This window comes from Anomalospiza imberbis, chromosome 6, assembly GCF_031753505.1.
Source record: "Anomalospiza imberbis isolate Cuckoo-Finch-1a 21T00152 chromosome 6, ASM3175350v1, whole genome shotgun sequence".
Taxonomy (NCBI): Eukaryota; Metazoa; Chordata; class Aves; order Passeriformes; family Viduidae; genus Anomalospiza; species Anomalospiza imberbis.
The window spans coordinates 43,850,327-43,868,302 of record NC_089686.1 but is presented as its reverse complement, the minus strand read 5'-3'; the positions used below and the strand labels follow the sequence as shown (position 1 = coordinate 43,868,302).

At 40.4% G+C, this 17,976-nt stretch overlaps 1 protein-coding gene across 3 annotated transcripts in view; it reads right to left on the bottom strand.

Moving 5' to 3' along the window:
• Positions 1 to 17,976, bottom strand: part of SLC1A2 (solute carrier family 1 member 2) — an 80,690-nt gene that overhangs the window by 20,694 nt on the left and 42,020 nt on the right. For all 3 annotated transcript variants that reach the window (XM_068193769.1, XM_068193767.1, XM_068193768.1), the window contains 4 exons: positions 7,142 to 7,281; positions 5,885 to 6,037; positions 5,008 to 5,258; positions 1,428 to 1,587 (listed from right to left, as the gene is read on the bottom strand). In XM_068193769.1, the coding sequence (XP_068049870.1) occupies positions 1,428 to 1,587; positions 5,008 to 5,258; positions 5,885 to 6,037; positions 7,142 to 7,281 (704 nt within the window). The remainder of the gene's footprint in view (positions 1 to 1,427; positions 1,588 to 5,007; positions 5,259 to 5,884; positions 6,038 to 7,141; positions 7,282 to 17,976) is intronic.

Sequence of the window (17,976 nt, the reverse complement as noted above, 5' to 3'; positions counted from 1 at the left end):
TTCTTTTCTGTAGAAATTGTATTCAGCCTTTTAGATCTTTTCTTATCCATTACAGAGCCTACAAAAAACAAGCCCAGCATTAAATGTAATGCATCTCTCACTCAGAACAAGTGCTTAATTTTAATGCATAAGCAAAATTCCAGGAGAGAAAAAAACAGATGAGGATAAACAGCATCGGCAACAAGCTGCTGCCTCGTGTCTGGTGCAAAATGCCAACTTGCAGCTCTGAAAGTGGCTCTACTGCCCACAGATGCTGAATGGAACGAGAACCATGAAAGCAGGCAGAATACAGGGCTCTTGTAGAGCAGGCTGCTTCACAGAAAAACAAGACCAGCTTATAGATGCTATCATCTCCCCTGTATCTAAGCAAAGCAGCCAACCAACTCACCAACACCTCAGGAAGGTCTGCAGACAGCACTGTGTCAGCAAGAGCTGTTCAGAAGCTGTAAGAGGCCATTTGCCCTTCAAAGATTATGGCCTAGTGGTAAGAGAAAGCAGGGGATTAGGTACCCCACCATACTGTCCCACTTTGAGGACACCTATAGACAGAGAGGTGTCAGCCTCAGCCTTGTGGACATGCTGTCACAGAGCATCTTCAAGCGTAGGTGTGAGGCTACAAATTGAGAGCTAATCTGTGACTGACTTCACCCACATACAGAAAGGAAGGAGTTGAAGGAGGAGCACACTCCTCTCTCAGATGAAAAAACAGAGACTCTAGGCACAGAAGAGAAAATAAAAGTGGTGTGGAAGCTGTTTGTTTCTCATGTGCCCCCATCCCAGACTGAACAGTTGATTCAGGAAAGGGTGGGGGATGGGCAAAGTTTTCCTACCACCTCCACTTGCTGGCTTTTCCAGACAAGATGGCATGATGGCAATTGCAGCTGGTAAAGGTCAGGAGCCAAGATGAAAGGAGGAGGGAGTTGTGACTCAGAAATGTGTCAAGCCTTTCTGGGATTTTTCTTGGGTGGTGTGGTTCACACTCCACCTCTCACTTCAGGCTCTGCCTCAAGCCAAATTAGTTCAGCACACCCAAGACACCTACTGGAAACAACCTGGATCCATCAGGGGGTGTGTGAAGCACTGGCTCTTGAAGCTCTCCCCCATACTGTTTTGCCAGTATGCATTAGTATTAGCCTAGGCCAGCTTCTTCTAGGATGAAAGGGTATTTTGGGTAGCTCCTACATGTTTTGCCACTGAACTCCTCCAATTCATAACCACAAAGCTGCCAATCCAGAACAACTCACTTGCTGATTTCTGTGATGTCTCAGAGACCAATGGACAGCCAGTAGGTGATAACATTTGATTATTATCTAGAGAGACTAAACGTGCACTGAAGACCAGATCAGACAACACTGACTACCTAGCCACAGCAAAAAGCTGTGACATACATATCATGTACATATTTGACAGGCAGAAGATTTGCTTACCCAGGACATTCATGCCATCCTTAAATTCAAGTCCCTTCTTAATGACCATTTGGGCTTCAGGTGGTGCTGTCTCATTCACCATGGCAATAGCAGAGTCAGTGACATTAGGTGGCTCTTCAATGGGTAGTGGCACCAGCACTTTCTTGGTGACAGTTTGGATCTGAAGGCAATAAAAAGAGAGGATGAAAATGGAAACAGACTGACTGCATCCATATGGTAGATAAGCAATTAATAATAAAAAGTCTTCACTTGAAATTCCAGGGAACTATATTTTTAAAGGATTAGATATGCATTCCACAACCTCTTAACCCTTCTTCTAAAACTAAGTTTATTTTTCAACAGTTTCAAGTGCTACAAAGCAGTGGGGTCTTCCTCATGACTGTAGCGTGAAAAGTATGGCAAATGCATGTTTTTTATCAATACAATGAAACATTTTACCGGCAGTTAGTCCCTTTGGACAGGCAGTTCACAAAGGGTGCTTCCCAGACTGTGTTACAGGCTGATACCATTTGTTTAGCACCAAAAGCCAAGTGCCTCTAAGATCAGTCATGGCAGTGACTCTTCAGTAAGGCTTGTTATTCAGGATGGTCTGTCCATCTCAAGTCATCCCAGCTTAACCGTTAAGTCAAAACAAAAATTCAGGACATTTCCAACACTTACAGCTTTTGAGCTTTTGAGTTTTTGACTGCAAGAGCTCAAAATGGAATATACACAGTCCCACGAGCTCTATAATTAAAAGATTGTGGGGGATAGATAACAGAAAAATTACCAATGCTGCCAGATACAAATCTGACTGCCTAAAAAAAAAAAAAGAAGGCACCAGCTTCTGAATGCATTTGGAATCCCTCCTGGGACATGAAAGTCAGGGTAAAGGAAAAGCTGGGAAGGAGTGGTAGGAGGACAAGTGAGCTTCAGGTTACAGCTAGGAAAAAAGGGAGGAGGGAGTGGAAAAAGAGAGATCTGTGATTTGCTGCTTTTAGAAGGGATGTTTTTCTGCCACTTCACACCTTGGCCCTTTTTCCGCCTCTTCATGGTCCTGGGACGGGCAAAATGGTTTGGAAGCTATGACTGGCTTGCCATGTTTTCCCACCTGCTCCCTACTCCCCTTGCTCCTAGAAACACTTAGCAAGATAACAGAAACTGTGCATTAGCTTTTCAATGTTGACGTGGACATTGTAGTACTATGGATGATGATCCAGATTTGATCCATATGGTTTAAATCCTTAATGTTTTAAAATACCTTACATCTCTCCTTCTGAAACCTGCTGCCTAAATCTGGAGAGGGGGATATAGACAGAAAACCTACACAGCTTTGCATGAGAAACTCTTCAGTTGTCCTGAAACCACCTAACATTCTTGCATGCCTGCTTTTTTTCAGAGTTAAATTTTTTCTGAGGGATTTTGTCAACAGAGTACTTTTTTATGTGAGGTATTCAGAATGTAAGAACTGAGTAATAGAAATTAAAGTTAAAATATTAGACTCTTCACACTCAAATTCCACTACAGTCACTTAAGTTGAAGGTCCTCAGCAGTCCTTTGCACAAGGCTACAGTCTCTAAAAATGCTGAGTCTGACATAAAGCTTAGATTCTGACCACATCTGAGACTAAATGCCCATTTAAATATCATGGTCATATTCACAGATTGTCCCATGGTTTTTCTGCTGGAATAGCAATTTTCATTATAAATTTAAACTTTCTTGTGGACCATGCAAAAATTCAGGAGAGATTGCAATTTCATGATAGCCACAGTCCAGTTTGCAAATGAACAGTTCCAAAGCTGCACATGAATCTCTTCATTGGCTTTTGCCTGGTTGCAATGGAAGGCACAAAAATGTCCCCCCACACTGTTCAGCACCATTGCTGTGCACCCTTCAGAATCACTCTTTGCAGGATTACTGCAAAATATTTCTTCCACCTAAGGCTACCTGGAAACTCTGAGTGTCTATGGAGAGAGACTCTACGAATGTAAGAAAGAAAATATATGCTGACATCATTAAAGCAGGTTATTTTGCTCTTAAAGAGAGAGAAAAATAAAGCCTAATTCCTTACAGAGGAGTCAAGGGCTAACAGAAGCAAAAGTTCCATCTAGTCACACTTCACAAATGAAATGTGGCTTTGTGGCAGAGGTTTTCACTAGAAATTAGTCTGGAATCGGCTAAAATCAAACACTGAAAAGCCAAAAAGCTCTTTTTTTTTTTTTTTTTTTTTTTTACTAAATTTAAAAATAATCAGTGAAATGAGTGATCCATAACTAGTGAAATAACCTGAACATTGGTATTACACACACTGAAAAAATAATACTAACATTTAAAAAAAAACTATCTGACACAGTTAGCTCAATTCTTATTTTTTCTGCTTTTTTTTGCCCCTTTGTCAGGATATTTTACCACTTTCAACTGACAAGAAACAGAATTTTCCTCCCTTCCACAGCTCAAATGAGGGAAAGGAAGAAAAAACCATAAGCACCCTGCTTTCCCTCACTCAATTTTGCAAAAATACATTTCACATTACATGTGATGTTTAGCCACCAACAGTTTGACCACATGACTGACATTCCCGTGATGATTTGGAAATATTGAGAATGTTCTCTCTCTAAATCCCCAAGGATTATATGTTTTTATGTGGAAGTCCATGTAAGAAGTGAAGCAATCCAAGCCCTTTTGGCAGTTTAGGTCACCCTTCATTCTTCCACTCTCCCATGGCCTCTTCTTCCTTCCCCCACTTCTTGTTACTTTTTTCTCTGGCTATAACCACAGCACCAGCTATCATGCCATTTCACACAGGAACACTTAAGAACAGGTTTGGCAACAAATCCTGTTACATCAAAAAAACCCAAAACCAACCCAACCCCCAAAAAACCTTGTCTGCATTACTTTCAAACAATTCAGTTGGAGAGAAAAGCAGCTTACATACAAGAAATATGCTTAAGCATATTTTACCTCTTAAAGTCAACGTGTTTTGATTAAGCACTGGTGAAAAGCTTTCAGACAAAATTAGCTTCCTACAGAGCAAGCAACACATTGTGCAAGCATCCTTCCTTCCCAGCATGCTCCAAAGCTGGTGAGATGGAGCCACCTGTAGGCGCATCAGCCCTTTGGATCTATCATCCCCACCTCATCTGGACTCTAACACAGCAACAGAGGTTATGAGAGGTTGGGTTTTGGGGTACATTTTTGACAATGAGCTGGAATGATGATTGTCCATATATTCCAAACAGGGCATTGCAGAACCATCATCTCTGTAATTAACAGCCAAGTTACAATTCAACCTGGGTGAAAGACCAAGCCAGCATTCGTGACCATAGATACTGTATGAAAAGCATGGAGAAAAGTAAAGATTACTTAATAAATAACAAAATTAAAATAAACTTCATTAAAAAGACACCCATGACTTTAAATAGTAACTACAACATCAACTAAGGCAGCCATAAATAAAGTTGTTTCATTTACCTGCTCAAGACTTTAGATCTGTATTCCTCTTTACATCATTATGTCTCTGATTAACCTAAACAATGACATTAACTCAACAGACAACCCTGACAAGATGTAAAGAGTATTACCAAGGAGCAGAAGGACTTACCTGCTGAAAGCATGCTTGAACCAGATTTTCAGGGAACAAGTTTCGGATCAAATCCAAGAAGGCATCCAGACTAGATACTTCATCATTCTTCTTCCCTTGACCAAGCTGTTTCTTGAGTTTTGGATTCCCTGGATGGATGGCTAAAACCAGAATCACACCCAGCACAGCAGCAATAATAGTGGTGGACATGTAGTAGACCATGGCTCTTGTCCCCAGGCGGCCACTTGCTTTAGCATCTAATCCAGACAATCCTGCAGGTGTTTAAGATACAAGCAAATATACTGACACTCAATATCCAATTAAATAATTATAAAATATAATCTTTTATAATTTTCAACATTTAGTGACTACCTCTGGGTGCCTACTTTCATCCCTGTGATATTCTCATCATGAGATAGATTACTGATGCTTCTCCCTCTAGTTCTTATGTGTGCAGTGTCTACTGCCAATAATTTGAATACAAGCACTTAAAACTCCATCTGATTGCAGAGGAAGCATTGAAAAATAGAGAAGATCTCTACCATCTTTTGCCCTTGACTTTTGCAAACTGTCACGGTCTGGCTGACACCACACCTTCAAGAAGGGTAGGCTCACTAGTGTCCTGCCATTTTATTTGCAAGGTCCAATCCAGAAATTAGAGCAAACAGCATATTAAGAAATTTCTGAAGGTAGCATGTGCGCACGTGTTTGGAAATAAATTCACTGAAGCATATACATACTAAAACCAACCAAGTTAATCAGAAATTTACTCTGAAATACTCAGTGCAACTGCAAAATGCTGACGGGATCACACCATTATTCTTCCTACATCACAAAAAGCAAACCAGGTGATACCTGTAGAAAGCATCTTAAAGTATTTAAGGCTAATGGATCTTACCTGTGATTAAACTGGAGATAATTAAAGGGAGGATCAGCATTTTTAGCATCCGCATAAGTATATCTCCTGGGAAGGCTATTAACATGATGATGTCAGGGTCAATAGGTGTTGCTAGGCGAAGAAGACCCCCACACACAGCACCCAGGATAACACCTGGAAGAAGAACATAAAAAGGAGCAGGTGGGTATTGGAAGGAACTGACTGATGTGGAATACTGCACATATCTTTGAAGAAAACTTGATTCTTAGGGCTCATGTCTTATTCCTTTTTTGATGCTTTGCATCCTTCTCCTGTGCTGATGTTCTCAAACCTCAAACAAACCCCATATCATTTAAGTGGATAAAGGGATAAAACTTAGCATAGATTAGGGAAAAAATGCCATGTCTACTTTCATAACATGATCTTTGTGAACAGGTATTTTATGTTTACATCCAGTATGCCTTTTCTTCATGATCCCAAGCGTAATAAAACCTGATAGCAAAGCTTGTGTCGTGATTCACAGCAACTATGACTATGAAGTATCTCTTTGATACAATATAAAAATACATGTGTATTTAAAACTTTCTTCTTGGACAGCATCAGGTACACCTTTGAAAGGTGATTCAAGGCAAACACTTCAGCAGTATGGGGTTTTGCAGGCTGAAAATATAGAGATGAAATTTGCAGCTCAAGAGCAGTTGCAGCTGTTTTTTCAAACAATAACAAGAGTATATCTACAAATTTGCTGCATATGGCTGTTGGGCTTTCAGAGAAAAAGAAACAGGCAAAGAGCCAGTGAACCACAATAAAATGTCAAACTGTTCCGTATATGGAAGCTGCTAAAGTCAGAGGCAATATTCAGGATGAGATCATGGAGCGCTGGCTTACAGCTGCAGAAAGGGAAGGCAAACCTTAAAACCAGTGAAGTGTAAACTGAGAGATAAAAAGAAAATTTGAAGAGTTTTTTGCCTTTTTTTTTCCACATCACTGAGTGAAAAACATGTAGCGCTTTCAGTTCCATTGGATGACACTGACCTGACTGGCCTTGGGGCTTAAATCATACTCCTTTCCAAACCAGATATCTCAGTGGTATGGATTTGCTCTGTGTTGTGTCAGGAATACCCTGCTCACCTGAACTACACAAGCAGTGCCCATAGGCATCCTATCTACTCTCTGGATGTTCAGCTGGAACAGCTCAAGACCACAGACAGGGGCTGCGGTGCCACAGGAACAAACGCAGATACACACAGAGTGTCCACGGCAGCAGATGTAGCTTACCAAACACAGTAAGAGTCAGGAGCAGATTCCTGTGGAGGGACTGGCAGAACTGCACACATATGTTCCTGGATCTGTGCTCCACTGGATTTAAATGACTTTCATGCATCCGGACTTCTACTTGCTTAGGCATATTGTTGGCACTAGAATAAAAAGGGAAAATCAAGTAGAAGTTATAGCACAAGATGCCAAAAGGGAAATCTGGATTACTTCCATCATATACAACAGGGGAATCTGACGCATATTCCACCACCTCCCACGTTTCATAAACACTGCATATTTACTGCTCCAAAGAAGTCTCTGAAATGGCAGTGGTGTGTCCTTCTAAAGGTGTAGCCATTGCAGTATTTTTTGTAGTTATTTCTCAAATGGTAGAGATACAATCAGAATTAATTCACTGGACATATTATCCCAAACGTTTCAAGGACTAAACTACTGGTAGGGATCTAGAAAATTCAGTTTCCCCAAAGATCATGGCTGTTTACTTAAGTAGAAGAGACAGCTGAAGAACAAAGTTTTTATTAGCAGGAAAATGTAGATTTTAATATCTTATTTAATTCCAACTGAAGATAATAGTTTAAAAATTAGGATTAATTTGCAAAAGAAAGCATTCAATAAAATTTTGCTTAATCTTTTGAAAACATTTAATTTCAATATTAACATTTTATTTTAATATAATCAGAATGCTGATGTCAAGAGAATACTTTCAACTTGGTTATAATGAGACTTGAACAATTGCCATTGAAAATTAGTTAGAAAACTATGCATTTCCCAAGAAAACCTTTGGTTTCATTGAATTGGCAGTGCTTAGAGGAAAAAGTTTTTTTACTACCTCTGGTTTGTATTTGAGGAAGTGTGTTGATGCTGGCTGGATGCCAGGCATCCACCAAAGCTGCTCACTCACTCCCCTCTGCAGGGGAGAGAAAATTTAATGAAGGGCTCATGGGCTGAAACACAGACCAGGAGAAATGGTTCATCAAACACCATAATGGGAGAAACAGGCTCAGCTTGGGGATATGAGTTAAATTCATTACTAACAAAGAGCAGGATAATGAGAAGTACAGTAAGTCTTTAAGTGCCACCCTTCCCTCCTACCCCAGTGGTGCAAGGAGACATGGCATGGGGGATGTGGTCAGTTCATCACCCAAGGCTTCTCCCGCTGCTCAGGGAGAGAAGTCCTTCCCCTGCTTCACCAAGGCATTCCTCCCACAGGAGACTGTTCTCTGTGAACTTCTCCAGTGTGGCTCCATCCCACGAGCAGCACTCCTGCCAAAACTGCTGCAATGTGAGTCCCTCCCATGGGTGCACAGTCTCCCCAAAACTGCTGTAGCATGAGTTCCTCCCATGGGCAACTGTGCCCCTCCAAGTGTTGCAGTGTGGGTCCCTCTTACACAGACAGGGTGCAGTCCTTCAAGGATAGGCTGCCTCACCATGGGAACAGGGCCCCTCTCTCCATGGATCTCCCACGGGCTCACAGCCTCCTCTCAAGCTCCACCTCCTCTGGCATGGGGCTCCTCCATGGGCTGCAGGTGGATCTCTGCACCCCAATGGGTCCCCATGGGCTGCAGGGCCTCACCGTGGTCATCAACACTGGCTGTGGAGGAATCTCGGCTCCAGTGGCTGGAGCACCTCCTCCTCCTCCTTCTCCACTGACCTCGGTGTCAGCAGAGCTGTTGTTCTTGCATGCACCCCACTCTTCTCTGGTCACAGTTATATCTGTGCAATACGGTTTTTTTGGGGGGTTGTTTTTTTGTTTGTTTTTTTTTTTTCCTTTTTTCTTTAATTTGTTATCACAGAGGCATTACCACCATTCTTGGTTGTCCCCGCCTTGGCCAGTGGCACATTCACCTTTGGAGCTGCGGGGATTGGCTTTGGGGGACATGGTAGAAGCTTCCAGCAGCTTCTTACAGAAGCCACCCCTTCTCCCCTGCTACCAAAAGCAGGCCATGAAAACCCAACAGAAAGTGATACACACATGAGTGCATGACTGCAAAAGTCAAGCCTGTGTTTTCTCAATAGCTGAGAAATATTCTAAAAAATATTTCACAGCAGTGGTCACAACAAAATGTGCTGCTGACAGTGAAATAACAAAGAATACCAGTGCACATTCTGACAGCTCAAGTGTGAAGCTTGCCTTTTTCTTGAAGACTTATCCATGCAAGTATCAGAGATACACAAGGATTAGCCAGGGGATAATGTGCACCACTTGAGGAATTACAAGAAAGATGAGACAGTGTCTGCAATTTTCATGCACATGGGCCCAAAAGCCATGAAATCACTGGTGGAAATGCTCCAAAACCCCAAGGAACTTGGGATTCAAACTTTGCAACTGAGGATTACATACAACTAGTTTCACTTGCATTCCAAACATGAATATATAACTTGTTCTGACCTCTGACCTATTATTCACTACAGGTTAATTATATACTCCTCAGAAACTCTGAAATATGGACAGCTGAAACTAATTCAAAAGAAAACCTTGGGGTCTTGCTCACTAGTAAATAATTGGGTGGAACTGAAATGGATCAGTAAACAGAAGTACTTGATGATTTTACTTTGGTTTCCTGAACATTTTCCACTTTTTACACTCTCTATCTCTTCAAAATTACGATCTTGAAGAGATGAAGAGTGTAAAAAGTGGAAAAGCTGAACCTTAAGCATGGACTGAAATTCTGGTAAGTATGGGCTTTTATAAGAAAAAAAAAGTAGGAAAATACACTAACTGTGCACCCATGTTACAAAAAGTGATGACAGATGAATATTAGAACATGAAAAATGTTACCATAAAGGAGTTAGCACTGCTTTTCAACAATGAGCTATTTATCACCGGACCAGAGAGGAAGTATTGTTCTGGGCTTTTGACTATGTTGTGAGTGGAGAGGAAGAGAAAAAATAGTGAAATGTAAAGCTTCTGTGAAGGATAAGAGAAGCTTCTTGTGTAGCACATGACAAAATCTGAATTTTGCAATAGACATTTTCTATCCAATTACTAGAAGAGCAAAATCTCTTTATCTCAGAGTCACGGAAATTAATTTTTGTCTTCTGGACTGAGACATCTTCCTTGTGCTGCATTTATGCCTCTATTTGCATCTTGTAAATGATACTTAGCTCCAGAAGAAGGCAGAATTTTTGCACCAGAAACCTGCATTCACATGATGAGATAACTGCAAGAAGTGCCTATTGAAGTCAATGGAAGATGCACAGATGTAAGTCAGGGCAGAGTATGGACCCTTATGAACCAGATCCCCCTGGATCTGTTCTACTCCTCTGCCCTCTCCCACTGACACTCCATGGTTTCTTCATACGCTGAAGACCACAGTGCCACATTAAAGCATTCAGGGAAGGTACTTAAACATGTATAAGGCCTTCTTCTGCTTCACATTTTCATGCTGATGGAAAAAAAATGAATGCATGACGGAGTGGAGCTTGACTACACCCCAGCTCATGGGCAGTACTGTACTCAAGTACAAAGCCAGAAGTGTACCAAGAACCAGAGGCCCTCCTACACATCTGAACATCTTTAATTTAATCTCAATGTTAATGGTACCTCTGTACATAAGTAAGTATCACAAAACAGTGAAGAATGCATTTTAGCAGCTGTGATCTTTCAAACATGCAAATTATTACCTTAGTTAAATAAATCATTGTTCCACTGTGCTGAGCTCCTATGGTTATTCAAACAAAGAGCCCATCCTGAATACTTATCTGAAACCCATCCGACCAAAACATCTTCTAGTCTAACTCCACTGAGGCCAGAACATAAAGACATAAATTAATTCTGCTCATCATTTTCTTATGTCATTATGACAAGCAGCCAAACAGCTAAGCTCCAAAACAGATCCACAGAGAACTCATAAGTACCAAGACCTTTAAAGACGATAATATTTACTGCTAACTACAGATGCTTAATAACATTGACAAGATTTATGAAAAATGAACCAAATATTAGAAAATAAGTAGTCAAGCAGTCACATGAAACAGCAGATCATACCAAACAGCACATACCAAGAGCTAGGCATATGTTGTAGCTTTTGAATAATTTAGCAGGATGTTCTGCTTAGCTCTGTCACCTACCCTTCTCCCTTTTGAGGCACAACTTTTCCCTAGAAAAGAGAGAAACTCCTTTGAGCCGAGGAGATTTGATTTTTATTCACCTTAGTAGAATACAGAACTGTCCCAAAATTAAGTGTGTATTTTTACTGATTTCAAATATGCTTTACCTTTATATATATATATATATATATATATATTATATATATATATATATATATTATATATATATATAATATATATTATATATATATATATATATATATATATATATATAATGCACTTGTCAAGGTGTATATATATATATATATATATATATACCTTGACAAGTGCATTATATATATATACATAAGTGCATTAATAGAACTTAGTATCAGAATTAACTTCAATTTTACTCCCTTTTAAGCAAAGAAACAACCTCTTGCCTGAATAATCCAAAAGTTAGCTACTGTCCCTCATTTGCACAATGTGCACAAGGTACAAGAAAAAGAATCGGTCCATAAACATTTGAATTTACATTATCTAAATATTTACAGATAGTTTTGCGTGTAAGATATACAGTGCCATACGAGATAATCTATTTATCTGCACTTTTTAGGCTGTAGTCTGTTTCTCTTGCTGGTTGCTACCCATAATTTGCCAAAATGCAGGCAAATAATTTATTAAAGCACTAAGGTCCCTGGTATTTTTTGTTCCTGTTTCCTTCTAAAGCACTTTCCTTAGGTTTCCTCTCAGTTCCCTCTGGGCTAGTCTGCTCTCTGTATCTCTTCAACTTCTTCTTTCTTTCTTGTATTCACACTGAAGCTTCTAGAACTAAAAGGCTGGGGGGGGGCTGTTTGCTTTTCCTTTGCTACCAAATGTAACTCCTTTCCTCCCAAAAGTTAAGGATTAATGATTTACACAGTGCTTGAGTGGCAATGCCCTTTTATTTTCAGTCAGTTACAGGGAAAGAACTCTGCGTCTCCAAAATACTCCCCCATCTTGGCATAAACCTAGATTACAGATTAAGGGGAAAAAAATCTTTCATTTAAATGAAAAATGTAGGCAAAGACCATAACAAGGCTAGTGAAAACAGATGCTGGGGACAAGGTAAGTTAACAGAGACCGTATTTATTCTGTTGAAGGTATTTCAGCCCTGTCAATTAATCAAGAAGGTATTCTCAGTATAAAAGTCTACTTTGTTTTGTAGCAATTACTTCAATTGAGGTAGCAAGAGCTGATCTTGAGATAACAACCTTGGACAGACAGGCTTAAGATGAGGGTTTAAGAACTTCTCTTGAGCTACATGTTTGTTGTCAAACAAAGCACTAGTCTCTTCTGAAGCAATGAGTAAACAGCAGCTACAAAAGTCCAATTGTTCCTAGGAGGACTGTTCTTCTTAAGGAAAGAAGAAAAAAAGAAGAGGCATAGAAAGTTGAATCAGCTTTTCTGACTTCAGAATAAAAAGTGAACGGACTGCAAAGCTCGTCTTGCCAATTCTGTAGTGCTTAGACAAGTGGTTCAAATGTAGTTGGAGCTGAAAAGCCATGGCAAAAATGGTCTGATGAAGTTTGGTGGACAGCAACCTTGGTGATTCCTCATTGACACAGCTCCTCCTAGCAATCAGTGGGATTGCATGGGAGTAAATGTGAGCTTAATATGCCCTGAAGAATATTTGCTAGCAGCTAATCTCTCCCCTCTCTCCCTGGAGAGACAGTATAACATTAATTATTAAGGATTACATTCTGTGTTCATGACAAGGAGAGGGAGTATGGATCTGCTCCACCCGATGATCAGTTTACTCCTGTCTCATATGTAGGAGAGGGTTGCTAGATAAAAGACAAGTGACTAGGAAAACTTACGGAACATCACCAGAACAAAAGGGATTTCACCAGCTGGATGGAAGGCGTCCAAACTGTTTGCTCCAACTCTTAGGGCTCACCTAAGAGCCCTAAGCATGAGCTCACCAAGAAACTTCTAGTTTGAGTTCAAATAGTGTTTTCTGCTGCTTAAATTAATTATACCACAACAGCTGCTGAGCTACTTTAGGGAGATGGTCTGGGACTATATCATTCCGCTGTGCCATGCCATGTGCTAGAATTTGGGGGTTTCATTTCTTATATTAGGTATATTTTTTAAACCACACTGGAACTGGTAAAGCTCAGCTTATAAAGCCAAAATATGACAGGCCATGCAGGTGAAACAGCTGAAATATTTTTATTGTGGAAAACACACATTAGCTTTACCATCACTCCTTCTATGTAATGTTCAGTTGTTAAATGTCGCATTATGTATCAGAAAAATAATCTGGCCAGGTCTCAGCTTCTGCACAAAATAAAAAAGTGCAAAACCAAACACACAAAACTCCTACAAACAAGAGTAACATACGCTTCAGTGTGCAAGAGAGTCTGCATTAACAAGAGTTTTTAACTGCTTGCTTGCTGCTAAGCCCTTCTATTGAATTTTAACTGCATTGTGTAGGCTTTTTTCTTGTTATTTGTGAGACATTAATGAATTCTGAGTGGAGATTTACTATGGAGCCTGATTTGGCCTCGGGATTGGTATTATAAGCAACACCCTCAAGTATGCCTTTTTGTAGCAGGAAAAAGAACTTTTCTCCCTGGAACAATTTACAGCCATATTGTTTCCTCCGAGTTAGCATTTACTGCACATTCTGTGAGTTTAATATAATCATATGAGTGAGTATAATCACAAGCATATCTGAACAACCAGGGGATCAGGCCCAGCCCAGCATGGTCTTATGAAAGGCAGGTCCTGCTTGACCAACCTGATCTCCTTCTGTGACAAGGTGACCAAATTAGTGGATGAAAGAAAGGCTGTGGATGTCATCTACATGCACTTAAGTAAAATTTTTTACACCATTTCCCACAACATCCTTCTGGAGAAGCTGGCTGCTCATGGCTTGAATGGGCGCACTGTTTGCTGGGTTAAAAACTGGCTGGATGGCTGGCCCAGAGGTGACTGGAGTTAAATCCAGCTGAGGGCCAGTCACCACTGGTGTTCCCCAAGACTCAGAGTTGGGGCCAGTCCTGTTTAATATCTTTATCAATGATCTGGATGAGTGTTTCCTCAGTCAGTTCACAAATGGCACCAGGCTGGGTGGGAGTGTTGATCTGCTGGAAGGCAGGAGGGCTCTGCAGAGGGATCTGGACATGCTGGATCAATGGGCCAAACCAATTGCATGAGGTTCAAAAGGACGGAGTGCAGGGTCCTCCCCTTGGATCACTGTCGCTGTTGAGGTAGGGACGGGAATAATGAGATTTTAACTTTAGAAGGTAAAGAAGAATGGTTTATTTTAAATACATTGCTCTTTTATAGAGCACATTGTGAGGACCGATTTCATTGGTCTAAGAGCAAAAACATTTCACACCATTGGTGCACTATGAATAGCACACAGTGGTAGAACATATCTATAAACAATATGAACAGAAAGAGAGATAATAAATTGTTTGCATTCCTCTTGGACTTATTCCCAGGCTTAGCCTGGTAGAAATCTCTCCTTTTCTCTCTGACTGAACTGAGAATATCCACAGATCACAACTTCAGATAGTACGACAGGCAGGGGGAAAGTGGCTGGAAAACTGCCCAGCCAAAAAGGACCAGGGAGTCCTGGAGAACAGGAGCTGAACGTGAGCCACGGTGTGGCCAAGTGTGTGCCCAGGTGGGCAGGAAGGCCAATGGCATCCTGGCCTGGATCAGCAATAGTGTGGCCAAAGGACCAGGGCAGTGATTGTCCCCCTGTACTCAGCACTGATTAGGCCACACCTCGAACCCCATGTTCAGATTTAGGCCTCTCATTACAGGAAAGACACTGAGATGCTGGAATATGATCAGGGAAGGGCAATGGAGCTGGGGAAGGATCTGGAGCACAAGTCTTGTAAGGAGAGGCCGAGAGAGCTGGGATTGTTTAGCCTGCAGACAAGGAGGCTCAGGAGTGACATTATCACTCCCCAGAACTGACTGAAAGGAGGCTGTAGCCAGGTGGGGGTTGGTCTTTTCTCCCAGGCAACTACAGATAAAACAATTAAAATGGCCTCCTATTGCACCAGTGGAGGCTTGGATTAAAAATTTGGAAAACTTTCCTCATCAAAAAGCATTGGAACAGGCTATGCAGAGAAGTGGTCGAGTCACCACCCCTGGGGTACGTTAGTGTAGATGTGGCACTTAGGGACAAGGTTTGGTGGAGGAGTTGGCAATGAAGGTTTAACAGTTGGACTCAATGATCGTAAAGACCTTTTCCAACCTAAATAGTTCTGTGATGCTTTAGTTATATATTCAAATAGCTGATCAGCAGCATCCTTACTGAACCTGAGAAGAACTGTGGTCTGTGTGACCTAACTTCTTACTCTGACCAGTTACATCTCTTTCTTCTGATTTTTTAAAAGTATTGTTCCATGAGATCATTTAAGAAAACAACTCTTCATGATCTACCTGAGTTTGCAATCCTTAAATTTATGCTACATTTGTTTGTGCCTTTAAAACCCTATTAGAATAGTAATGAGATTTCACTCATTAAATGCTTCCTTTAAGAGTTTCTCCAGCTTTTAAATTTGGCTTGGGAAGCTAAATTGTCCTGTAGAGAGAGTGTAGTCTGTATTTGATAGCAGGAGCAAAGGACAATGAATATAACATCACACTAATTTTTTACAAGTGTATGATCCTTTTTTCCATATCTATTCAGGTCTTTTCACAAACATATATATCACTATGGAAGAGAGAATTTTTTCCCTCCTCTAAGTTTCTTTATGTTTGACTGACTAATGTACTGACTTATTTATTAACTAGGCTGCAGCAATACATCTGAAAAATAAGAGAGGTAAAGAAGATGGATCTGCCAGGCAGGAATTCTTTTCTATGCATAATCACACATCCTGTGTATGGCCACATTTGTATGTATGTGGCTTTCAATAATCTCTTTAGACTGACCACAATGCATGGATAATGCCGTTTCCTATGCTCAATTTTTCTTATTGACCTGCAGCTTAGATTTCGTGGAGCATTTCATAGCATGTTGTGTGGAAAAGAATATTAATCTCTAGGGAGAGATTGTGAACTAAAGTTCCCTTTTCATGGAACCCTGCACCATAAACCACATGAGGCCAACAGATCACATTGAATCACATGGATTTTATTAGAAAGAAGATAAGTGTATTGTATACAGATATGTATGTACCTCCATACCTAGGAACTCCTTGGAAGTGTCAGGTAGATAGGGATAAAGCAACCAGGATAACACCTAGGTGTTAGAAATAATGAGAGAGAGAAATTTCTGCAGTAAATTGCAAAAGGGGAGCTGTGTAACACTACCTGTGTACTCACTGCATGGTGGGTCTGATGGAAGGGGGAGCCATGGGAAGCTTTACAGGTGTTCTTCCACATGGCAGCCGTGTGGTGCCTTTGGGACCCTGCAGAGCATTGCCTTCAGGCATCTCCTACCTAATCTTCTGAAAACCTGACTTGAACACCTCAAAGAGAGTGTGTATTGGAGAGTATGAGTTAACTGACTTTCTGATTTAAGTGTTGTGACAAAGCCTGATGGAAAAAGATTAAGCTACAGTTTCTAAGAACAAACCTAATGTAGTTATTCAGACCTTACACAGGCAAGTGTCCTTGTAGGCTTCCACAGTCCTTGGCAAGATTCAGATTTACTCTGTATTTCAGACTTTAGAGGGATATCAGTTCTATATGCAAAAAGGGCCTCCAGTTGGTTTCTTGTTTGGAATAAACGAGGTGCATTTCTATCTCCAGGGATTCTATTCTATGCATCATTCAGAGTCTTAAGCAAGAAAGTGTGGTTTAGACCAGACAGTATAATACCTACCATAAAGATGATCATTTATTTACGTAATAATGCACATGTGGAATATTTGCCAATTTGCTCATAGGGCTTTATAGTGGTGTAACAACCTGGGACTGTGCATGCTTCATTACCCCAGAATTATGTACTGAGGCTGAGATGAAGAATTAAGGATGAATCATATTATTATTATCATGGAAAATTATACAATAACAGTGTGCTTTGTGCAAAAAGTTATTTCCTTACATTCTCAGAAACTCTGAAACAAGTAAAATCATGACCTTGCATTTGCTTCTACTTGGGGTGTGCCAGGCAGCACAAAGAAAAAGACTATGAAATTACTGGGGATTAACATAGTTTTCAAGAGCACTGAGAAAAGATTAAGCCAGTGAGAATGTGAGAAGAACAGAAATGTAGCAGCTCCTAGACATGATGGCTAGGGACAAAAAGGAATAGAAGAGTGGGGGGTTTTGTATAATTCAGAATAGTCCACAGATAGAGAGACTGATCAAGGAGCTCTGATTGAGATAGACAGTAAGAATTAATTTGTCACGACAAAGGGAAACAAAATGCAGTTTCTCCTATGAATTTATTTCTTGAGTAATGGCTCTTGAAACATTTCTTTTACTGAAGTAAATTGTCACAGGTTTGTTACTGCAGGTGGCTGCACCAGTGATTTTCGTCCACATCACTCACACAGAACAAGTTTCTAGTGGCCATATAATTCCCCCCGCCATGGCTGAATTAGAGCATCAGAACTCTACAACTAAGGAAGTCTTAACTAAATCTGAACAGTTATTACCATTAATCTAGACATCACTGGGGATAAAAGGATGCAATCTCAATTGCTTCGTTTATTTTCTCACCAAATCAGTGTATTAACTATTTATTTTAAAAGTATGATATGTACTAATGAGAAGAAAAAATACGAAAAATTAGGAAAACCCTCTATGGCCATCCCATCATGATGGTTTTTCTTGTTACCTACTGT